Source organism: Leuciscus leuciscus (assembly GCF_965113295.1).
Source record: "Leuciscus leuciscus genome assembly, chromosome: 2".
Lineage (NCBI taxonomy): Eukaryota > Metazoa > Chordata > Actinopteri > Cypriniformes > Leuciscidae > Leuciscus > Leuciscus leuciscus.
The window spans coordinates 18,878,015-18,904,134 of NC_138726.1; the positions used below are offsets into that span (position 1 = coordinate 18,878,015).

At 37.6% G+C, this 26,120-nt stretch overlaps 1 protein-coding gene and 1 long non-coding RNA gene across 3 annotated transcripts; both read left to right on the forward strand.

Moving 5' to 3' along the window:
* Positions 1-9,958: 9,958 nt before the first annotated feature.
* On the forward strand, positions 9,959-25,963 carry ostc (oligosaccharyltransferase complex subunit). The gene is made up of 4 exons (XM_082153333.1): positions 9,959-10,159; positions 10,636-10,729; positions 23,823-24,020; positions 25,537-25,963. The coding sequence occupies exons 1-4, from the start codon at positions 10,021-10,023 to the stop codon at positions 25,553-25,555; spliced, it is 450 nt and encodes a 149-aa protein (XP_082009459.1). The 5' UTR covers positions 9,959-10,020; the 3' UTR covers positions 25,556-25,963.
* LOC309486484 lies at positions 11,872-20,757 on the forward strand. 2 transcript variants are annotated; one of them, XR_014201564.1, is made up of 3 exons: positions 12,268-18,247; positions 19,956-20,015; positions 20,570-20,757. It is a non-coding gene; the product is annotated as an uncharacterized lncRNA (long non-coding RNA). The 2 variants fall into 2 exon arrangements; XR_014201563.1 differs by lacking the exon at positions 20,570-20,757 and having other exon boundaries at positions 11,872-18,247; positions 19,956-20,184.
* Positions 25,964-26,120: the final 157 nt, after the last annotated feature.

Here is a 26,120-nt window from a genome sequence, read left to right on the forward strand (position 1 = left end):
AGCTACAGAAGCAATGAAATACAAAACAGTACAACATTTTTAATATGCTTAAGCAGTTAAGCAAGTACAACACAACCCAATCTAAAGATCCTATCTCTACATGCAGTCATGAATGTCTCTTGGACGGAAACATGCTTGTGGTAAACAAAGTACATTTTGTGGCATTTATAGTAGGAGTCATTAACTGCTCATCTCAATCAACCAAAAGAACTGAAAAGCTGAAAATTATCACATCTGCAGCTGCTCGACACTTGAGCATTACTGAAATTCCAGTAGAACAGATTCAGATGCTACTTGGACAGACAGAAGGAACTGCAGTGATATGTGATCCTTCGGGAAGTCAAAGAAGTAAAACTATGAAAATGAAAATACTGCAATGAATGCCCAAAGTTTGATTGTGAATGGCCAAGAATTAAAAAATGTTGTACATCAGTTAAAGGAGCTGTATGTAAGAAATGTATTTCAATTAATCATAAAATGGCCCTGATATGTCACTAGACATTAAGAAATCATGTTCATTTCAAATACTTATATCACTGACAACAGTAGTCCGGCCAGGATATTGTCATTTAAAAAGTGAAGTTGCAGCCCTCAACTGATGTTGATGTTGTCATCTTGTGTTTTGGCCTGATGCTCCACCCTCCACCTATCTACCAATCACGAAGTCAGTAGTGTTTCGGCATCCGGGGTGCCAGCTCTGCTCTAGTTACCACAGCTACGTTCCCGCTGGATCCTACAGCCTATCTGGCAACCTCGAGTCAGGGGGGAGGGGGAGGGGATACACCGCTCTACAGTAATTTGAAAATGATTGCAGTACCAGTTTTGGCCACAATCTTACATACGGCTCCTTATTAGTGTTACCACATTATTTGTATTCAGGAGACTTGGCTTCATCTGCCATTAAATTGTATTATTCCTGTGTACAAATTGGTTAGAAAGGATAGAATTGGATCAATTAGTGGAGGATGTGGAACCTTTGTTAAAGATGGGGTAGCTTTTAGAGAAATAATATTAGATACTCAGAGTAAATGTGTTGTTAGAGGTATGGACACATGGAAGGGGATAGTCAACTTTTATAATCCATGCAATCAGTTAACATTAGATGAACTGAATATAAGAACCAAGGCTGGGGATAATTTGATATGTGTGGGGATTAATTCACTTTTGGGAAGTTTATGCACAGATGGAAGGGTTGTAGAAGAGTTTATGGAGGAACAAGCTTTAGTATGTTTAGGCCCATATGATGGGAAGGGAACCAGATTCAATATAAGGCATTCATCAGCTTCTTGTCTAGATATAACAATAGTTTCTGGAGTTTTAGCTTTAGAATGTAAGTGGGAAGTTCTAGATCACTCAACATTAGGAAGTTATTATTTCCCAATAATATGTGTGGTGAGAATGGAAATTTATCAACAAAATAAAAAAAGCAAACTAGGTGGAGGTTTGTTAAAGCTGACTGGGATCCATTTAACAAGTTATGCACTGATGAAATGGTGAATATAATACTGAAGTTGAATAGACTTATGTTCTGTCAAATTAAATTAAATTCATATAAATGCAGCTGAAGAATCCTAAATCAGAAGGTAAATGATGAAGATTGCTTGGTGGAATGAAGAATGCACTTAAGCAGTTAAAGATAGAAATAAGTAATTCAGGGAGCTAAGGAAAACATTAATACCTACTGTACAACTTTAATAATATATCAGAGGAAACAGGCACAGGCAAGGAAAATAAATAAGCAAGCTAAAAGGAAATACACTAAAAAAAATGAACGAGGAAGGTTGTGCACTTTACATAATATATTTATATTTAGTTTACTTATAATAATTGTGTGTGTTGACTTGAAATGTTTTTTTTTCTATTAAGGTCCACGTAATTATGTCTCAACTTAACAGTACAAAATCCTAACGCGTTGTCTAAACACAAACCATTTATGTTAAGTAAAAAATTCTTACATCCAGAGGTCAGGCGACGCCAACTGCCATTTTGCCCTAACTTAATTTGATTGTGTTCAATCTGCTTATATGTAAAATTTAAGTTTACTTAATCCGTTTGTGTTTGGATTACTTGAATGATTTGTGTTGCATTAACTGAAACTTGGCGGTGCTTGTTAGTTCCCAGCATGCTTTGCATATGATTGAATTAAGAGAGAATAAATGTAAAAATTAAGTGTTATTTTATGTTTTTTTGAGAAAATGAGAAAAGGGGAAGACTTGATTGTGTGTAATTGTGTTTAATGTTCAATTACATTGGAATTATTAGAACCATTTAAATTACAGTGGGTTACCATTGTGGAGAAGAGTGGAGCATTTTGTTTGGCTGTGGACTGATTCAGTAATGTTCAAATGCTTTGGTTGAAGGAACATGCAAGTCTTAGCATTTAAGATGCGTATATGTGTTACTGCTAGATGCTAGGTATTTATAGTCTATCAATTTAATTATGTGTCACTAAAATTAATGACATATTAAATAAGTTGGATGCAAATTATGTAAATTAGTTGGTCCCAAACATTGCAAATTAGTTGGGCTGACACTATTAAATTAAGCTGTGCCCAACCATAAGTTGAATCAACCTTAATAAATACAGTTAACCCAACTTAAGTACATTAAATTGGAATAACAGATGCATAATGCTGAAATAAAGCAAGTTAATCATGTGGAAATCCTTTCCATGATTTTTTTATGTTCATTCAAAGAGTTATTTTTTTGAGTGTATGGCTATCATTTTGCTCCACAAGAAGAAGGGAATCTCAGTTGGGAGAAGTATGGAGTGTCCGAAAAAATATGGTTGGAGTTTATAGAACACCAAATGAAGGGAAAACAGCGCAGTGACTGAAGAAGAAAAAGATCAACTGTTAGTGTACACCTTTCAAAAAGAGAATAAGAGAAGGATGGAATAAATTTTAAAGCAACATCAAGATATTTTTATTAAAAAGTTTGCTATACTATGATTAAACATATGGATGATGTATCAAACAATATTGGATTTTTTTTTATAAAATGTGGGTGGAAGGAGAACTGCCTTTATTGTGGAAACAAGCTGTCATAATTCCTATATTCTCAACTCAGCAAAAGATTCTTCAAGGAAATTATAGGCCGATTAGAAAGCAGAGGATTAATAGCTCCTTATCAGTGTGGCTTTCGACCAGGTAGATCCACTTTAGATAAGACTAGAAACTGATGTAAAGAAGGAATTAGCAATGAAAGAAGTGTTAGTGGCAATATACTTCGATATTGAAAAGGCATATGATATGATGTGGAGGGAAGGATTGTTATTAAAGTTACAGAGAACTGGAATTGAAGGAACATTTTATAATTGGGTTTTAAGTTTCTTATTTGGACGAACGATTCAAGTCAAGGTGGGTATGTATTATCTCAGATGGTGAATGTAGAAAATGGAACACCTCAGGGTACTATAAGTCCTGTATTATTTAACATAATGGTCAATGGAATAAGGATAAATGAATTCATCCAGGAATTAAAACAGAATTATATGCAGATGATGGAGCAATGTGGAAAAGAAAAAGAAATGTTAAATATATTGTGCATAAAATTCAGGAAGCAAAAGAGGTCATAGAATAGGTCAGTGGAATAGGGATTCAGATTCTCTATATCCAAAACTTGTTGTCAGTTTTTTTTTACAAAAAAGAGGATTGTAGAAAATATAAAACTTTATTAATATAAACAACCACTAGAAAGGTTAACCCTCATCTTCCCTCGGGTCATTTTGACCCGAAACTCATCAGAGGGGTCCAAGACCATAGGACTTTTGCAGTGTTGGGAAAGTTCACTTTCTACATGAACTAGTTCAAAGTTCCGTTCACAAATTTTAAAATGAACTAGTTCAGTTCACAGTTCAAACTTCAAAATTTTGAACTAAAGTTCACAGTTTCAAAAAATGAACTAGTTCAGTTCTTTTTTTCCATATGTTGCTGCGAGCTATTATTTTTCAAAATTATTGCCACAGCCCATATAAAACCACAGACAGCAATTATGTTATCAGTTTTAACACTGAAACTATGTGTCAGATTTCATCTTTATATCCAATTTAAAAATCCTTATCCAACCAGGGTTTACATAGCATTGAGGGTAGGGTTGCCAACTAAACAAATGCGGGACAATCGTGCATGGTTCTTTACAGGAAAATGAGGGACACTCAAAATATTTGTAGGCTATAGGCTAGGCCAACATAACACAGTAGGCCTATATGTCATTTCAGGTTCGTATGTGTTTAAAAGGTTTTCAGACAACACATTTGTTTTGATTTAAGTCATATTACACACAAACCATAGTTCAAAATAATAGTATTTCAATCTGAAATAGAAAGCTTTTGTAATTATACACTAGCCTACTTTTAAAGAAATTAAAGAAATGAATAGCCTACTTTTATTCAGCAAGTACATTTATAATGTTACGTTTTTTTTTATTTCGGATAAATTTACTTTGAACCTTTTATTCGTTTATTTCATTATTCATCATTCATCATTTTTTTTTATTATTAATAATAATCAGAAATGTTTCTTGGCCAGCAAATCACATCAGTATATTATTCCCTCAGGACGATTTCATGCTTTCTTGCGTGGCTGGATGTATGTTGGACTCACAATAATCACGTTGTTTGAATTCGTCAAAACTGATTTGCCGAAATCAAAACCCAGTCGGACAGTGAAAGGGATTTGCCGGTAGCGCGAGTCCGGATCGAAGCGACCAGACAGCGGAGGATTCTGTGCGCAAATCAAACAATGATTTGTCCCAAAATAATAATTAATTCTCAATTTAGAGTTTGTTATTCGTATGGTCTGGTGCGCGTGAGTGTGGACTGTGATTGGATGATGACCGGTGTGTCGTGATCAAGTGCTGCTGTTGTATCAGATTCAGTCATACATCAGTGGTTAGATCAGCGTCAATAAACGGGACAACGGAGGTTCCGAACGGAACGGGACAAATACATTTCTATAGAAATCTTGCACCCTTATGAACGAAGTTAAACTGAGAGAGCGTGCCGTTCACAGCCACCAGAATGAACGAGTTCACAGTAACGTTCATCAGGCAGTAATAGAGTACGTTCAGTTCACGTTCGCCCAAAATATGAACGAGTTCATGAACTATCGTTCAATGAACGCGTTCAGGCACAACACTGGACTTTTGTCACACTTGAACCACGAATACACACACAAAAACAAATGTAATAGATTCGAGGAGTTTTGTGGTTAAAATTTTAAAAAGTAATAAATCCTTCCCTCACGGGTCAATTTGACCCCCTTAGGAATGAATGAAATGCGAGGAATGCTTCAGTTTACATAGAAAAACCTAAAATGACTCAAAATTCTAAATAAAAAATGCTAAAACTTTATCAAAAAATTATTTAAAATGTCTACATATGTGTATCTGAATGCATACTGAAAAGAAATGGCTTTGCTCCATATAGACTATAAGGCCATCTAGTGGCAAGAGTCATGAAATATCATGTTATATTATTTTTAGAAGAGGTCGGCAGACACCCAATGTAAGATATTTTGAGCTGAATTAAAAGGGTTATGCATGAAATTGTGAGTTATTTTGAATTTGAGTTGAAAGAATGTGAGGAATGTGCTTAAATTACTTTTTATTTATTATTTATTGATCAAATCTAGTAATTTAAAGGTAAATAAAATAACAAAAAATCTCCAAAAGAATTGCATAATAGAAAAAATATTGTAAAAAAACAAACAAAAATAAAACCTTTGGGTCATTTTGACCCGCGAGGGAAAATGTGTAACAAAGTGCGAGGGAAGGATGAAGGTTTAAAAGTGGGTCTTTTTTTTTTCTCTAGTTTTGGGGATTAAATAAATAAGACCCCCTTCATTATGGGGGTCATCTCTCCTTTTTTAATACATTGTTTAAACAAACTATGTAGAGGTTGCTTTAAGACGTCCCAAAAATGGGGATGGTCCTCTCTTTACTCTCTTCCTGTTAGGGATGGGGAAATGAAGCATCATGAATCACTGAGGCTTTCTCCTGACTGTTCCGGGAAAAGATTCAAAGCTTTGAGAGTGTCGAGAACTGGTCGAGAACTGGTCGAGAACAGCGCCTTCTGGTGGTTATTTAAAATAAAGCAGCCAGAAGCCTGTGTTAGAAGCTCTGGCAGATGAAGCAACCATAGATATTATATGATGTCTATGGAAGCAACCACAACACACTCCATAGTTTCAATGTTATGTGTACAAATAAAAGCCTTACATGTTTGTGTTTGATTTGTTCATTAAATAAATTCATTTTCCCATTAAAGTGTGACAATAAAATATAATATAAGCTTATATGATTCAACAAGATGTAGGCCTACTCTCTCTCTCTCTCTCTCTCTCCACACACACACACACACACACACACACACACACACACACACACACACACACACACACACACACAATGAATAAGGACATTGTCTGATAGGATCATCTGTTATTAAATGTGCTTATGACACTATAGTGACTCTAGTAAACCGATACACGCGGCTTCACTAGAAATTGTGTCGCTTGTGTGATTATGGAAGGCCAAAAGGGCCAAAACGTGTGAAACTGTCGCGTTAACGCGTATTTACGTGTTAACACGCAATTTACGCGTTAACACGTCATTACGCGTTAACGCGTATTTACGTGTTAACGCGTAAATTGCGTGTTAACGCGTAAATGACGTGTTAACGCGTACCTAAATTTGGGACATTAGCACCACCTACTGGTTTGGTGCTGCTCTTGCTCAAACACAGAGAACCTAAATTAAGCTTGTAAATAGCAGTTTTTAAGGTGAAAATACATGTTCAACAATGACTTTTCAGAATATAGGTTACAACTAGGCCTACATATAATTACAGCATATTTTAAATTGGCCTCTGAAAGTCATGACCATTTTCACAATCACAATAGAAGTTGTGTTAGGATAATATTACACATTTCCTTCAAATAGTATTTTCATGTAGCCTACACTCCTATTGTAGCATATTTCTAAAGCATCTTTTTATAATTTAACTACTATGCATTATTTGTTAGAGAGCCCCTTCTGATAACACATTAAGCCTTGTGAATCTGACTGATATATATCGTATATATATCAACACACACTTTGCACATTATACATTATAATGTGTAAAAAAAAGCTACTTTCAATCACCTCGCGCCCAACGACCTACCCACTGTAGATATTTAGTGGCAGGTGTCCTTTTGTCATAAACACAGGAATTTTGTGCAAATATACTGTCTGTTATTGGAAATGTAAAAAAAAAATTCTTCCACTTGCTTGGGCGAGAAAAAAATCTCTTGGTGTGACTAGGGCTCTTACTGGCGCCCCCCGGCTGTTTGCGCCCTAAGCAACTGCCTAGTTTGCCTATGCCTAGAAACGGCCCTGGCTACATGTGTGTGAGTATCTCTCTGTTCTGGAAATTATTTTGAGTATTAAAGAAACTTTCTTCATCATCCTGTTCTAGTCTGTCTTCCACTCAGCGCGTTGTGACAATAGCCAGAACTTAGAGTTGTTTATTTTTTTACAACATTGTGTTATTATTTATTTTATTAACGAAATGTCAATCTTCGTGTTTATAACAGATCATGGTTACTACAGTGATGGTTACTATGGTTTTACTGTATTGATACAATAGAACTGTAGTAAAACCATGTATCAATCTATCTATCTATCTTTACTTATTTGTTGTGTTATTCAGTTTATAATAAAGTTTATAATAACTGCATCCAATTTCTAGATTTTTTGTAATTGTGTCATCATTTTATTTGATTAGTTGTGCCATAAAAGTAAAAGCCTTAAAGTATTTATTTTTCTATATATAATTGATATCGATTATTTAATTATCTTGTAAATACCATACAAATGTGGGGAAACTCTGGGGGAAAAAATGATTAAATGTGTTAAGACATAGGCTAGCCTATTCTAGTACTATAACTCGCTGTTAATAGACATATCACAGGGGGTTAAATGACCAAATATGTGAGTCGAAGAAAATGCATAACTCTGAAACATCAACTCTTATGGATTCCATGCAACGGTATTTTTGATGTATTGCATATAATGGCAGGCTGTCGCGCTAATTGCGAAGCAACAATCTCATGACAAACTTAAATAAAGTTTAAAAAAAAAAACTATTTTCAACCCACCGTAATATGTTTAACAGTGTTTATTATAACCGAAAGCTAGTTTGTTCACAGTTACCTGTAAAGAAGTGTAATATATAATTTGGAAAAACGATGTATGGATTCCCGTCTCTCTATACGATTCTCATCACGGGCGCGCACCGAACGGAAGATGCCAGGTGACGTAGGCTCATCGTATCCATGAGGTAAGCGCTTTTTCGCAATCTCATGAATAAATACAATAAAACGAAGGTGTGCGTCACCAAATTAATAGTCATGAGAATGATTACAAACAGTAACGACAGGCGGTGTCACCGTGACACAACACCTTTATTTTATTTGAATTATTCATGATAGAGTGACTCAAGCACTACGCTGAACATACCTCATGAGCCATCATGAGCAACGACACTGATGGAAGGGTAACTTCCAGGAAACTGAATAGATAGATCACGAGTGTATTAGCACTCCAAATCTATCCAACATTTTGGCGAGAATATAGATTAATCTCTTGTTCTGTGTAGTATTAATAAAATATATATTATTACTTTTGGTCCTATATTCATGATTTCACAATGTAATATCCATTGTAAAAAAAGAAAAGCAGAAGTTCTGTTTCATTTCATTTATTAAAAATTCAAGCCAATCACTTTAGATTATTATTATTACGCATGTGTGTGTGTGTTTGTGTTTGTGTGTAGTGTGTGTTGTAATATAACTTTGTAATATAGCATATATATATATATATATATATATATATATATATATATATATATATATATATACACATATACATACAGGTGCTTCTCAATAAATTAGAATGTCGTGGAAAAGTTCATTTATTTCAGGAATTCAACTTTACAGGTGAAACTAATATACACTTTTTACATGCAAAGTGAGATATTTCAAGCCTTTATTTGTTATAATTTTGATGATTATGGCTTACAGCTTTTGAAACCCCCAAATTCAAAATCTCAGAAAATTTTAATATTACATGAAATCAACAAAAAAAGGATTTTAAATACAGAAATGTTGGTTCTCTGAAAAGTATAATGCATATGTACTCAATACTTGGTTTGGGCCACTTTTGCTTATGGACAGTTTCACCTGTTAAGTTGAATTCCTGAAAAAATTAACTTTTCCAAGACATTATAATTTATAACCACCTTTATAGCCTATATATATATATATATTATTTGTTATATTTTATTGAGCTTGTTATCTTCGAAAAATACTGCAAAACAATGCATCTCAAATCTCAGATTCTTCTAAATTCTCAGATTCAAGGCTTAATGGTGTTAACAGAAGGGGTTCTCTAACAAATAATGCATAGTGGTTCAATTATAAAAAGATACTTTAGAAATATGCTACAGTATAAGTGTACATGTAAATACTGTTTGGAGAAATGTGTAAATATATTACACAATTTCTATTGTGATTTGTGAAAATGGTCATGACTTTTAGGGCTTGAACAGTTATAGTTAACTGTCTAAATATGCCCATTTAAAATATGCTGTAATTATTCTGAAAAGTCATTGTTGAACATGTATTTTCACCTTAAAAACTGCTATTTACAAGCTTAATTTAGGTTCTCTGTGTTTGAGCAAGAGCAGCACCAAACCAGTAGGTGGTGCTAATGTCCCAAATTTAGGTACTCGTTAACACGTCATTTACGCGTTAACACGTAAATACGCGTTAACGCGTAATGACGTGTTAACACGTAAATACGCGTTAACGCGACAGTTTCACACGTTTTGGCCCTTTTGGCCTTCCATAGTGTGATACGCGCATCGAAGCTTCAGTGTCATACGTAACATCACTACTTCCTGTACACGTCGCTCTACGGCCAGTGTGACGTATGCATTAGCCGGGCAGCCACAGGAACACAGCATTGAATTAAACCATGGAGAGTCTATTCAGCCTACCGTTTGCTGTACTGGAATGCCCGAATGTCAAACTTAAAAAACCATCATGGCTACATATGCCTTCTGCAATGACCGTATATGCCGTCGTGATTGTTTCATATTTTCTCATCACCGGTGGTAAGAGTCTCAAAGCAATCTGAGGCTAAACTAGCCTTTAGCTACTACGTTAACCCTTATCCTGTTGTCTGTGCACACATCAGCACAACCGTTTATTTACAAGTTATTTTTTACTGTAGAGACTTTGTATTACAGTTTATTTGAATATGAAGATGCATGCTTTTGTGCTTTGTGAAATAATCTTGCGAGTTAACTGTTAGTCTGATTTCTCTGACAATGGTGAACGCATTCTTTAATCTCAAAAGATATTGTAGCCTAACTTACACACAGACAAAATGACTACTCTCTGCTCCTTACTACTTACTCCTTACTGCTCCTTACATGAACAAGAATGAAACGGAAGTTTATTATTATTTTGCTAGATATTCAATAGCTAAATAAATAATTTTAAATGCGACATTACTCTGTTTTAGTCTAAATGACTGCTCAAAACTGTGATCTTACTGCACCATAACTTACTCTTCTGATCTCTTCAGGCATCATATACGATGTGATCGTTGAACCTCCGAGTGTCGGATCAATGACAGATGAACACGGACATCAGCGGCCAGTAGCCTTTCTGGCATACAGGTAATGGTTTTCATTTCTGTAGGGGTAAAATCTTTGCGTGGCAGGGGGAGCTGCCACTCGACCAGTCACGGATATATGCGCCTGCCACTGCGTTATACGCGCCGGCCACTCGACCGCCAGTCACGGATATATGCGCCGGCCACTCGACCAGTCACGGATATACGCCTGCCACTGCGTTATACGCGCCGGCCACTTGACCAGTCACGGATATATTAAGGATGGCTGAAGCGAAACAGTCGTTCCGAAGCTTTGCGAGATCCCGAAGCGCAGATGTGTCGAAACACTGATCCGAAGCGTGATTCGAAACACCCATGTCACGTGACTATGACCAAACGAAGCCTCGAAGTGTTTCACTAGTGTTTCATCAGGTGTGGTCCGCCGAATCAGTGTTTGATAGTGTTTGATGTCTCTCCACTAACAGATGGACGGTGACCCAGCACACCGTCCATCAAGTCGAACCATGGAAAGTTCCTTCTCTGGGCATTGCTTTGTCCATTGTGCGTTTTAATCGCCTTGTACTGCGCCCACAACTTTTTAATTTTTTCCCGAACTTGAAGCGTTGTTCACTGAATGCTTAGCTTAGCAAGTTCAGCAACGATGTATTTTATAACGTCCTCGTTTCTGCACAGAGGAAGCTCCCGAAAAAAAAGTTGCTTTATTTTATGATAGTCCGGTATAAAGAGACGAGACGTGGGCTACTGACAGATAAAATAAAAACATGACTGTGATAGCCTTTATGATTGGTCGGATTTCTTCAAGCGTATGTTTTTTTACTATGCGTATCTTCAAGCGTTTACTATGTTTACTATGGTAACGGTTAGCGCGCATAGTCTTTTGCATCACAAACACAAGGCATTCAAACATGAACGCGAGTTAAATTATTTTAAAAGTCTTTAATGCTGACAGAATCATCCGGCGCTGCCGTCTCTCGACTCAGGTATACTCCGCCTCTGTTCGTAACCACTCCTCTAGCCAGAGCTGGCCCGCTCTGGCCCAAGGTATTCGACGGGCCAGAAATCCTGGCCGTTGGCCCTGAGTAAGCCCCGATCAAGCCCCGGAAGTGACAGTGGAAACGCGACTGGCCCTGGCACGCACTAGCACGGCCCGGCCCTGGCCCGACAGTGGAAACGCGGCTATTGACACGGTCGGGAACAGACCACACAATCGCACATCTGTATAAAAGTGAAATAAACGCATTTTGACCTCGTGGGTTTTTGTGAGAGTAGTTTGATTTTGAGATAGCGGACTTTTGGTGATATAGTGACATAGTGCGATTTGATTAGTTATAGGCAATTTAGACTTACATTTAAATTTACACAACACATTGACTGATAGGCTAGAGACAGACAGAGTATACATATAGTGACACATTAATAGATACATAGATATAAATATATATAGACAGCTAGATTAATAGATACATATATAGATAGATTACAGATACATATATAAATACATATATTATAGATCGATACATATATAGATACATAGATTATAGATACATATCTAGATACATAGATCGATTCATATATAGATATATTTGGATAGATAGATAAAATGGAGGCTCCCCAGAAGAGATGCCGTACATCAGTGGTGTGGGAGCATTTCCATTTAGAAACCCCAAATAAAGTGAGATGTGTGTATTGTGATCGGCAGCTAGCCTACTGCAACAATACATCATCCATGATGCGCCATTTGACAAGCAACAAGTGTCCCTTGTGAGAGGATTTTTTCAAAGGCTGGAGAAATTATCTGTAAAAAAAGAAGTAGGCTAAGTCCTTCCACAGCAGATAAATTAATATTTTTGAATAAAAATCTCTAAAAAAGTGAGACATTGTGGCTTGATTTCTTTTATTAATATTCATTTTTCATGACCAAAATAACATTATGCACAGTGAGGAGCCTATAGGTTACAAGCTTCACATATTAGAACATTATAATAATAAAAAAACAACACATTTTTTTAATGGCTCGTCAAGGTTGTTTCAGATCAACACCTGCAAGTGACCACTAGGTGTCACCGTTGAGACGGGTGTCGGATTGATTCGAAGCCTCGAAACAATATGGCACATTTGGTTCAACTGTTTCATTGGTTCACGAGGCCTCGATTTTGCCATCACTAGGATATATGCGCCGGCCACTTGACCAGTCACGGATATATGCGCCGGCCACTCGACCCGTGCTGCGTTCCAGTCCACTTTTAGACACGCACTTGCGAACTTCCCTAAGCACTTCCCCTTGGGGGAATCCCTGCCGCCATTTTGAAGTGCGTTCCACTTCGTGAAGTGGACGAGGGAAGTTTTATATGGACAGACCCTAGTGTTGTCACGGTACCAAAATTTCAGTATTCGGTACCGATACCAGTGAAAATCCACGGTTCTCGGTACCAATTTCGGTACCAAAGCTTAATTTAGATTAAATTTACATAATTATATTAAAGTGTATATCACAAAGATGGAAACTGTAGTATTAAAAACACTTTACAATAAGATTCCATTTGTTAGATAACATTAGATAAAATTACCTAACAAAAAAAACAATAGTTATATACTGTCGCAATTATTCTCCTTTAGGGGTTAATTTAAAAATAAAATTTAAAAATAAAAAGTTAACATTATTTCTGTTAACATTATTTAATGCACAATGAATGAAGTGAACAAACATGACCAATCAAGTGTTTTGTATTAAATAACATTCACAAACATTAATTAATGTTGTAAAAATATATTGTTCACTCAATGTGTTATGTCAGATAACGCATTAAATGATGTTAATGAATGGTATCTTATTGTAGCATTACCAAACTATACAGGAGATAAAATATGTTTTATTTGACTTGACTATACTTTTATTTAATCCAAAACTGTATTCATATTTAACTTTAAAAGGGCTTTTTAAACCTGCTAAGAGTTATCCAGCCAAGAATAAGACTAGAACTGCTTTTCTGACGGACTGATATTAATGACGGCTTTTTATTTCTCATCTCCATAAATATATCTAGTAGTAAAGCTAATGCAAGGGCTAGAAATCAATTAATAGGCCTATGTCACACTTCCTCGTCGTCATGGAGAGCGCAGTTCGCACAAGCGTTTGTTCTTCCGGTGGCGTCTGTCGTTGCTATATACATCCATGAACGCACATGTAAAAGCGAGCGCGCCGCTTCTATTATGAGCGCGCTTGCCGCGCGCCATTTGAAATAACGTATCTGCACGCGCAAAAACATCAGCACCACATCAGCAGCTTTTATGAAGAGGACGCAACTGCACGCGCATCAAGTACCGGGTTTGAGAAAACCTGGTACCGTGACGTTTAAAAAAAAAATTAGTACCGACTTGGTACCGAAGTACCGGGTCTTTTGACAACACTAACAGACCCTCGTTCCCTCGATTTTGACCGAGGGAGCGAGTCTGCTTCAAATGTACACTTCAGGCACCTATATGTCCCACAATGCAGTACGATTGTGACGTCACCACATATCTCGTCTAATCACCACCACACAGACAACTCTATGATATATTAATTATAATGTTTTAAATTTAAAACAACCCAAACACACCTATAAACATTTGGATGTTGCATTAAACAAATTATTAAAGGGAAAAAAAATTTAATAATAAATCAACTCCACAGCTGATTCCAAGTGATCAAGGGCTTAGGACGTTCCAGTTCAGCCCATTGCAGTTTCCGCCAGTAGTGGGCACTCGCAATGACGTACATCCGAGTGAACGAGACGAAGGGAAGTTAGCGAGTGAAGGGCATGACAATTTTGGACTGGAACGCAGCACAGTCATGGATATATGCGCCGGCCACTCGACCAGTCACGGATATATGCGCCTGCCACTGCGTTATATGCGCCGGCCACTCGACCAGTCACGGATATATGCGCCGGCCACTCGAACTTACACAATATGTAAGGTTTAAAAAACAAAACAAATGCAGCGCGCGTCTCGTGGCTCTATTTAGCATCACGCCGGCCACTACCAGCCACACGATCTCTTACTGTTTACATCTATCAGGCACTCCTATTGATACACAAAAGCACATACAGTGCAATACATATCTTATTTACCTATTTCTCATCTTATCTGTTTTTTATTTGCTCTTTATACCCGTATGGGAGCGCGCTCGTGGCTAAGCGAAGTGTCGCACCAGCCACACGATCTCTCGCTGTTTACGGCCACTACCAGCCACACGATCTCTCACTGTTTACATCTTTCAGACACTCCTAATGATACACGAGAGCACAAAGACAGTGCAATACAGATCTTATTTACCTATTTCTCAATGATCAATTATACCTTATCGCTCTTTTTACCCGTATATGGGAGTGCGCGCTCGTGGCTGTATAGCATCGCGCCGGCCATAGAGACAGAGCGTATTTAGGCCACGCCCACACCCAGGGGGAAAACAAAGCAACTGTCTCCATTGACTTTGCATTGCGAGAGGCTGCCTCCTTGTCATTTCTTGCTTCTAACAAAAGACAGAAAAATGCCTAAAAACTGCTGTGTGACAAGGTGTACAGCAAAGAAGCTAAAAAAACCCAGAAATAAGTTTTTATTAGCTCTCGACCCCAAAAAACGAGTGTTTAGGACATAAAAGTGGATACAGGCAGTTGAGACAGAGCGTCACGTGTCTCATTTCTCTGAGAACTAACGTACGTCCGCTGGAGGAGACCGTAATCAGCAACACAGGATAGTTTATCTTACAGAAATATAATATATAAAACTGACATTTGGATATTTGGCTCACCAGTGACCAAATGTTTAACTTACTGCACGCGTGGTGTATTTTTAGTGCATACTGAGTGTCAGGATCCCACAATTTACCCATTCGTTCCAGCCTGTATCCACTTTTATGTCCTCAAACGCTCGTTTTTTGGGGTCGACAGCTTATGAAAACTTATTTCTGGGTTTCTTAGCTTGTTTGCTGTACACCTTGTCACATAGCAGCTTTTAGGCATTATTCTGTCTTTTCTTAGAAGCAAGAAATGACAAGGAGGCAGCCTCTCGCAATGCAAAGTCAATGGAGACAGTTGCTTTGTTTTCCCCCTTGGTGGGCGTGGTCTTCAGCTTATGACGCGTTGCGCTCTGTCTCTATACCAGCCACACAATCTCTCACTGTTTACATCTATCAGACACTCCTATTGATACACAAAAGCACACATACAGTGCAATACAGATCTTATTGACCTATTTCTCACCTTATCTGTTTTTTTATTTGCTCTTTTTACCCGTATGGGAGCGCGCTCGTGGCTATAAGCGAAGCGTCGCACCAGCCACACGATCTCTCACTGTTTACGGCCACTACCAGCCACACGATCTCTCACTGTTTACATCTATCAGACACTCCTATTGATACACAAGAGCACACAGACAGTGCAATACAGATCTTATTTACCTATTTCTCACCTTATCTTGTTTTTTATTCGCTCTTTTGACCTGTGCCGCGCCAGCCACACGATCTCTGACTGTTGCAGCTGCATGATACTCAGACATTCTGAAGAATGATTTTGACCACTCCATTTAGTTTTCTATAAAGTCTTTCTTTAAAGTCTGATTAATTTTGTGTAATTGTATATTAATTTTATTCAATGTTTGACCAAACAATTCCCTTGATTTAATGTTTCTGTGCGATCACTTGCATTGTACGTTCCTCACATGCACAATAAATATACAGGGTGTGATTTGCCGGGGGGATGCGTGGGATTTCCCCCTTTCTGGTCAATGTATCCCTGCCTCTGCTTAATTATCACGGATCCGTGGTTTGATTAAAGTCAATTTTATTTTAAAATGCGCTAACGTTACTTAGATATAGCCTCCGCAGCCTCTGCAGACTTGCTCAATGTCCCACCCACGGCGCTATCTGATTGGTTACACGAGTAATAGCCTATCAACACTTGCAAGACGGTTGCAGGTCCTGGGCTGCGTTCCCCAAAAGCATCGTAAGCCTAAGTAGTTCGTAAAAACGATCGTAGGACTGATCTTAATATTACGGTCTCTTTCCCAAAAGCATCGTAACTTAAGTAGCACTTAAAAATGTGCTCTGGAGTAGGCCTTATCGTAAATCCCCAAGTGCATCGTAAGAAGACAGATTTATGAGGACACCTGCAGGACAAACGGCAGATTACACTTTTATCTAGATTAAACAGATTACACTGCAAAGTGAGTAAAAATATAAGGTTCTTATTGTACTTTTTTATTTTACACTTTATTGTACTTGTTTTTTGTTTAAATGAATGTATAAATTAAATAATAAAAAAGGGAAGAAAAAAATACACATCTAAATCAAATGAATGAAAAAAAAAAATCAAAAGAACGAAGTAATGTGGGAAATATGCTTCAAAGACTGGGCAAAATATGGATGAATAAAAACAAAAAATCTGTCAAGGACTTGCTGACGTGCACGAAAACCAGCCATGTATTGGGCATTTCTTGCAGACCACCTTCCCTGATCTTTGAACACCCCGGGTTGCAGTTAGTTTGCAATGTCCACCCAGATGTTTTGTTTTTCCTTATTTGTATGGTGTCCTTTAAATCTGTTAAAAATAACATCTTTGTTTCGCTCTATCTCCTCTAAAATTAGGCCTACATTCATTTAATCTTTTTTGAAAGGTATCTTTTCTTGTTTGTTTTTTTGTTCATACATTTTGTCAGTAGGCTATCTCCGCCTGAATGTAGACTTTAGACTTGTCTTGATTGCTAATCCACAGATGACGATTATTAGGTTAAACCTAATGATTAAGGCTAAACGTTCAGAATACGTTTCCATATAAGGTTATATTTCAGCACTTCGCGAATGGACAGCGACTCTTAAGTAGCACGTAAAACGCGTTCTCGCGCGTTCATGTTAAGTGCACTTTTGGGAAACGCGCGTGGAATTGCTGCGAGCGTTCTTAACCTTGCACGTAGAGAGCGCTCTTAAGAGCTAAGATACATCGTTATCGGGAAACCCGGCCCTGGGCAGTGTGTCGTGTTTCGAAAGGAAGGCATCTTAGCATATTACTGAAGCGGGAATAAACATAACAATCTGATTATCTGTTTCTATGATGACAAGCAGAGTTAGTGTCCCAGTCATGAGTCACACCACTGAGAATGGCCGAAGTTACACACGGTGTTTCACTCAATGGGCTTTATGCACAGCTACACTACTTCCTGAACTTCAGCCAGCTCTTTGTTTCCTGTCTGTCATTATTGGACAAACTGATTAATCCAGGTGTGCCTGACCTCAGTAACAATAATCAGACACACCTGGATTAATCAGTTTGTCCAATAATGACAGACAGGAAACATAGAGCTGGCTGAAGTTCAGGAAGTAGTGTAGCTGTGCATAAAGCCCATTAAGGCTAAAGCAAAGGTTTTTTGATCACTCACTCTTGAGCGTCTGGCGCGAGTGATTTAAATTTCAATGTAAAGACGCGTTTACGCGCGTCTAGAGGTCCTGCGGCGCGAGGAGTTTAGCGTGGCGCGGTCGCGTCCAGAATTCGCACGAATGAGGCGAATTGACTAACACAGATAATTAGTGGCCGATATGGTCATTTTTTTACACATCGGTATCGTTCCGATGTCAAAATATGGCCGATGTGAACAGGCCGATATTTGACGTGTGAAGTTGAAGATGAAGTTGACGATGCTGACTCGATCTTAGCAGTAGTGAATGTGCCTGAGATAAATACACATTTCATACAGATGACATAAGCAGAGAACAGTCTGTTTTCTTTCGTTTTGAATTGTTCTGTTTAAAAATAGACATTTCAAGCTTTCTATATATGTCTCCGGTCTGTGAGGCAGGTAGATTTCGGTTCATTTATGAGACGCGCTCCAGGTTCACGCGCCCTCGCCTCCGTGTCCTGATTAAATATTTTCTACTATATTTACTTCTTATTTAATGCAATCCAGGCAATTGGTTGATGAAACATTTATCAAAATTAAGATACAATTAATACAAAACGAAATTAAATTTAAAGACAGGCTTTTTGTGCTTTCTGTTTGAGGTCTCTGTGAAAGTTTTAAAGCAGTCTTAGTGGCGCTTTCAGAGCGCTCACGTCAACTGTCCCGTCCGTAACATTGTTAACGCAGTCCAGTGCGACTTATGTTTTTTTCCTCTTCATGACACATTTTTGACTGATCGTTTTTTGACTCGTAGATATTTGAATATATTGCTTGATATTTCATACCCGTTCGAATTAGATTTTTCTCAAAAGTGACAGCACGTGTGATTTGTGGATTACTGATAAGCGCGAGTGGAGAAACAGGCGTTTATTGATTCATTCTCAGTGTTGAGAAACGTAGCCTTCATGTGTTACGTTATTGTATTAATAATAACTAAAGTAGCCTACCTAATTATGTTACATATTTATTTTGTATGAAAACTAGCGCGTTCGTTACTTATGGATTAAAAAGTAGGCTACCGTTGTATCAGTGCTGCGCGATCTCTCTCTCTCACAAACACGGACGCGCGCACACACAGAGAGAGAAGATAATTGTAAAATGAAAAATTGACGGGCTAAGTTTAAATTTTGTTCTTGCTTGTTTTTTTTCTGTCAAAATATCAGAAAGTATTTTGTATTATCCATCCGTGTTTTTAAAATTCGTTAAATGACGGACGTTTTACCGTTAACACAGCTCATGTCTAATAGCCTAGGCTACTTGTTTAGAATGATTCGTTATGCTATTATTGGACTCCTGTCTATTCATTGTCAACTGTTTTCTATAAATATGTTTGTATTGGCTAACATTTATTCAGTTAATGAGTGTCCTGTTTAAAATGTGCAATGTTCAAACGCAAAGACAGCACGTCACAAATAGAAGCCCTTTTCCCTGTGGTATTTTTTAGTATCATATTTGGATATTGGAATAATAAATAAAGTAGCCTATCTTAATTTTACACAATGATCCTGTTTTTTTTAAAAATGTTTTACTGTTTTCTAAGGGTTTCTTAATTTTAGACAAATTGACCAGCACACATTACTGTATATGCAATGCAGTATAATGCATGTGTGTCGTATGTGACATATTTTGCACACAGGTAAAGGCGCCCAATATCAGTCATTTCTAAAGTAAAAAAGAATTTTTTTTTTTGGGAAAATAGCTCTTTATTTGATAATCATTAAAATTTGTTTTCTATACAGAGATATCGACATCGGTAAATATCGGTATCGGCCATAACAGCAATATTAATATCGGTTATCGGTATCGGCCACAATTTTCACATCGGTGCATCACTACAGATAATGCATCTGTCTTTTCTATCATTTCACTGTAGCTCAGCATCGCGATGTAAAGTTAACGTTATTACTTTAACAGCAGCAGTAAAACTTTTTCTACCGTGATGGTTTAACTTTGCAATCAATCCGTGGTTCAGCAGAGGCTGATATAGAAGTAGCCTAGCCTATTAAACTAAGCGCTGTAATGTGAACCGTCAGTGCGATAGAACAATAAAATGAATATGAATAAAAATGTTTCAAAACATCCCCCCCTTCTGTTTTTTTCACAAATTGCACCATATACACTGTCTGCGTGCTCTCGTATATGATTAGGAGTGTCTGATAGATGTAAACAGTGAGAGATCTTGTGGCTGGTAGTGGCCGGTAGTGGCCGGTGTTGTGCCGAATTTCGACCCCCTGCCAAATTATTACCCCCCTCATTGAAGTCAGTACCTGATTGCCTAATCCTAACCCCACCCCTAATCCTAACACCTCCCCCACAACTAATCCTAAACCTACCAATACTAGGGGGGTAATAATTTGGCAGGGGGTCGAAATTCGGCACAACACCGGCGAGATGCTAATAGAGCCACGAGCGCGCGCTCCCATACGGGTAAAAAGAGCGAAAAGAATATAAGATTTAGATGAGAAATGGGTAAATAAGATATGTATTGCACTGTATGTGTGCTTTTGTGTATCAATAGGAGTGTCTGATAGATGTAAACAGTGAGAGATCGTGTGGCTGGTAGAGCCACGAGACGCGCGCTGCATTTTTTTTTTTTTTAAACCTTACATATTGTGTAAATTCGAGTGGCAGGTGCATATATCCGTGACTGGTCGAGTGGCCGGCGCATATATCCGTGAGTGGCCGGCGCGTATAACGCAGTGGCAGGCGCATATATCCGTGACTGGTCGAGTGGCCGGCGCATATATCCGTGACTGGTCGAGTGGCCGGCGCATATAACGCAGTGGCAGGCGCATATCCGTGACTGGTCGAGTGGCCGGCGCATATATCCGTGACTGGTGGTCGAGTGGCCGGCGCGTATAACGCAGTGGCAGGCGCATATATCCGTGACTGGTCGAGTGGCAGCTCCCCCTGCCACGCAAAGATTTTACCCCCTCTCTTTCATTTTATACAGCCTGTCATCATAACATCAGTACAAAAAAAAAACTGGTTGCTCTTCAGATGAGTCACTTCACTTTTGCCAGAGACCTTTCTCTTTATGCCATAGGCCTATATAATACTTTTTAAAAGTTACCCCAATAAATAAAATCGTGATCTTTAAACATCATACTGTGGATACAGGATTAGTCGGTAGTTTTATTGCCTTCCAAATTCAGAATTTCTGTGGTGTTCTTAAACCACCGGCATACAAATCTCGACCAAATTACCAGAGCTAACCAAAATACGTGACTGCAATGTAATCTAATGACCAAACTTTCGTTGTGGCAACATAACTTTGCCACAACTCAAGTATGGGTCTTTTAAAATTCCCAATTAGTTGCCAGTTGCATGCTGTATGATGATACTGTTTTACAGTTTATTGAATCTGTCCATTCCTTTTGTATTGTTGCATGCTATGCCTTAGTGAAAAAAAGTATACTTTATTGTATTTGAAATGTATTCCCTTTTTCAATAGTACATTGCAAAACAAACATTACTAACACAAATTGTACTATCTTTAAATATATTAAAAGTATATTATCATCATGCTTTTACCTATTTTCACAATACAACTTTATGAATTTGTAATATACTTGTTACACAAATAAAGTACACTTTAATGTCATTAATCAAGCATGTAATTAGTCCCTACACAGGCATATACTTAAAGTATACTTGAAGTTGGTCCAATTTAGTACACAAAAGTACACTAAATACACTTAAAGGGACACTTTACCTCTGGAAAGATGAATGTGTATTTAAAATAGGTCATTTATGTAGAAGAAATGTGAAATTATTTTTGAATTTGGAGCTTTCTAGACTAAGAAAAGCCAGAAAATTTATTTTTGGCTTATGTGGATGAAAGACAACAACTCCCAGAATGCACTTGATTCGCTGCCCTAGGAGGCCACTCCCAAGCCACGCCTACCGGTAAGAGAGGGCAGTTGACAACAACAAAGCTAAGCTACTAGCGAGTCTCCGTGATGAGTTTGCCCTGGATTTCGAGATCGCCCAAAATGTCCGGGATTCGGCTCTTGCGTTCTACAGTCGCCATTCATCATGTTTACTGTGGCGAGCAGGACGAGGCTGAGGGGCGCGGGAGAACGGCGCGAGGCCGGTGGCGTCATTACTGAGACGCACCGGTCTCGCATCTCTCACGGAGGAGCGGGAATTTTCTTAGCAATGTTAAAACGCACATCAACCGATCACTTGTTTAGCGTTCATGTAAACACTACATTCAGATTCACCAATCGGAATGAATTCAGTTAGATTGAAACAAAAGGTGTGCATGTAAACAATGAATGGCGACCGCAGAAAGCAAAAGCCGAATCCCGGACATTTTGGACGATCTCGACGGCTGGACATGTCCGGGAAAAAGAGGATGGCATTGGAAATCAAACGCACTGGCACTAATCTGTGATAGGTCTGTTAGCGCATTAGGTCCAACCCCCTATGGGCGGGTTTGAAAGGGTGGGAACTAGTGCTTGTAGTCTCAACAGAAATCCCCCCCTCTTACACTTCCTCCGACAATGACGCAAAATGACGATTTTTGCGTCAATATGGGAGGAAGTGTTAAGAAGTAAATACGTATTTCTCCCGTCTCAGGGGAAAATGAGAGAGTGTTGCACGACCATTCAATAGTATGACTGGGTTTCTAACAATGCAAAGCTTAATGCAAATGGGTGGAGTGTTCCTTTAAAGTTATGCTTTACTCAAATTTTATTACAACTAAAATATACTTGGTACAAAATTAGTTGTTTCAAAATAGCATACTTCAATTTAACTAATCATTAACACACTTGAAGTATCCTAAATTAGACTGGCTGCAAGTGTGCTTAGCATTTTTTTTTTTTCTACCGGGGTGGTACTCTAAGTTTGACTAACAAAAACAGGTTAATACAGCTATACAGTATTTAGGCAACACTTTACAATAAGGTGCATTAGTTAATGTAATAAACTAACATGAACTAACAATGAGCAATACATTTATTACAGTATTTATTCATCTTTGTTAATGGTAGTTAATAGAAATCCAGCTGTTCATTGTTTGTTCATGTTAGTTCACGGTGCATTAACTAATGTTAAAGGCCATGAATCGATTTTTTTCCATATTTATTTATTTATCACTCAAAAGCGTTTTCCTACATTGTTCATAGGCTTGCAGCCTCCGTGTTACAGTTGATGCTGTGAGATTTTATTTTTGTTTTATCTTAAATAACCTGAACCTGTTTGATCAAGGCATGCCACTGTTCTGACTTGTCCAATTTTCAACATGTTGCATCAAAATCCTGTCTATTCATTGTATGCATTTGACATATAGAGTTGGCTTCTGTTTTAATGTACCCAAGTGTTCCTAAAATAAAAAGTTTAATATGCAGGTTTGTTTAATTTCTTTTTCTTAATTAACCACTTGTAAACTTATGTTCACTGTTCTTTTTTATAAATATAGGATTTGTATGAAATCTATATTCATTGAATCGAATCGAAAATTGAATTTAGAATCGAAAATCGAATTGAGAGCTTGCGAATCGAATCGAATTGGAACATCTGAATCGATACCCAGCCCTTCAGTCAGTACATAACATTGTAATGAAGATTCCTTGTGTTTTTGGAAACCTTGTTTTAATATACGTTGATTTTATTTTGACGTGTGCAGAACAGCACAACAGTGCTTCTGTAATCCCTGTTGCTAGTCTGTCTCTGAATGCTTGTGTTCTCTCTTAAAGGGTGAATGGGCAGTACATAATGGAGGGGTTGGCATCCAGTTTTCTCTTCACCATGGGAGGCCTTGGCTTCATAATTCTGGATCGCTCTAATGCACCCAACATTCCCAAGCTCAACCGTTTCCTCCTGCTCTTCATCGGCTTTGTCAGCGTGTTACTGAGCTTTTTCATGGCCAGAGTCTTCATGAGAATGAAACTGCCGTAAGTCACTACACTACATTAGCTTTTTAAACATTTATTTATGTTTATATTGTATTACACTATTACAGTGGAAACACCTACTGATTATTTAATATTATTAGGGGCCAAGCATATATTCGTCGTCTTCCACATTTGAGACTATGGCAACCCATAGAACTGTAACTTTTTAACTGTTAGTGCTAGAAATTCTTTTTTCCTCTGATTCCTTGGCTCAAGACAACTTCTAGAACATTGCTCAGATCATCTTCAGACCAATGCCGACAAAAAGTTACGAAATTGAACTTAATTAGTCAAGTCAAGTGGTTCTCGAATAACGTGCTAACAAATTTGACGAAGAGCAAAGTGAATGTGAGGCTGTATATCTGCAATGCTTTTAGTGTCCAAACGTGGTGTGTGTTATGACAACCATGACCTGAGGAGCAGATTTGGCAAAGTGCCACCTCAGGAGATATGAAAAATAGATATTTTTGCAATAACTTCTGTAAGGTTTGGCCAAAAATCACATCTCTTTAGATTCTTGTACAGCATACCGAGTCGAACGACATCCAATTTTCCCACGTCCCACATTTTGTGTATCAACCGTTTTGAATATGGTTTATAAACGTATTGGCGTATCGTTACGAAACTTGGTATGTGTCTTCTACATGATGCCTTGAGATACTCAAAGTTTCAGGCAGCGCCACCTTGTGGTCAAACATTTTAATTACATTTTCAAATAAATGCTAATAGCTTTTGATTAATTTTTCCTATTGTCACGAGACTGTTATCGGTATGACTCATGATATGTAAGGAACATATCAAGACCAATGATACCAATTAATCCATAGTCGATGAAACTTATCCGATATTTTGAATTTCTTTGAAAACCTACTTTTCGATCTCCTCCTAGACCGTTGATCCAATTTTTACCAAATTTGATTCAGATCATCTTCAGACCATGCCTGCAAAAAGTTATGGTATGTTGATACACCAAACCGTTATCGTTTATCTCATTAACTAATTTGATAGCATGCTGCCACATTCTACCAACACGGTTCAGCATGGTTTCTTAATGGTTTGCAATCGTGCCATGCTGAACCAAGCTGAAGTAGAAATATAACTGGAACTTTTCCTTTATCGTTCTTAGAACCGTTTGCCCCAACAGTGTAAATGTGGTTATTGTCATCCCACACTGACCACGCCACATCAATTTGGTGACAGCGCCACCTATTGTTAAAAGTCATAAGTAATTCAATCATATTAAAAGTGATTCTATTTATGATTTGTACCTGTTTTGGCTCAAATAATCTAAAACTCTTTAATTACTTATTGTAGTACTTGTTGTGCTTGGGTCCATTAATTGCTGCTTGCAGCTATATGTTGTTGTTGTTATTCTCAGTGTATAGCAGGGAGATAGCAGCAATGTTTTAGCAGTTTCTTTAAAACTGTATACATGCATCCTAGTTTGGTTTAAGATTAATCTCAGTTGTCTTGCTTTCGATGATTTGATGATTAACAGAATGTGTTTGTCTTGCAGTGGTTACCTTATGGGTTAAAGCTGCAATATGGCATAATCCGCTGGAGAGATTAAAGAGAACATACAGAAAACCATTTCAGTGCCAAGGACTCAATCAAACGCTGATCAATTATTTCCACTGGCAGAAATCTCCTCCCTTATTGTTTTTTGTTTTGTTTTTTTGACACATGCAACTTGTCTAGTAGGACTCTTATTGTGCTAAATTTAATTCTCGACATTGCTGATAAAAACATCTTAGCACATTTCTATAAAGTCCAAAGGGTGGTCAGTATTATATTGATGCCCTTGAAAATCACTGTTGTGGTCAAGCTAAATCCATTTTGGAATATCTCCTTTTACTGTAGACAGCCTGCTCTGTGAAAACCCTTGAATGTGGCTGTTTGATGTGCAGTTTTTTCTATAATAAACAAATGTACTTCCCACAAAACTTTTCAAAGTTTGAATTATTTGATTTTTCTCAATTTTACTTTGTGAAATCAGTTTAGAAAAATGAAAAGATTATTTAAAATGGAAGGCTCTTTTAAAGTTTTTATTTTATTTTATTTATTTAATAGATTTACTTATATTGTCACCTTAGATGTTTT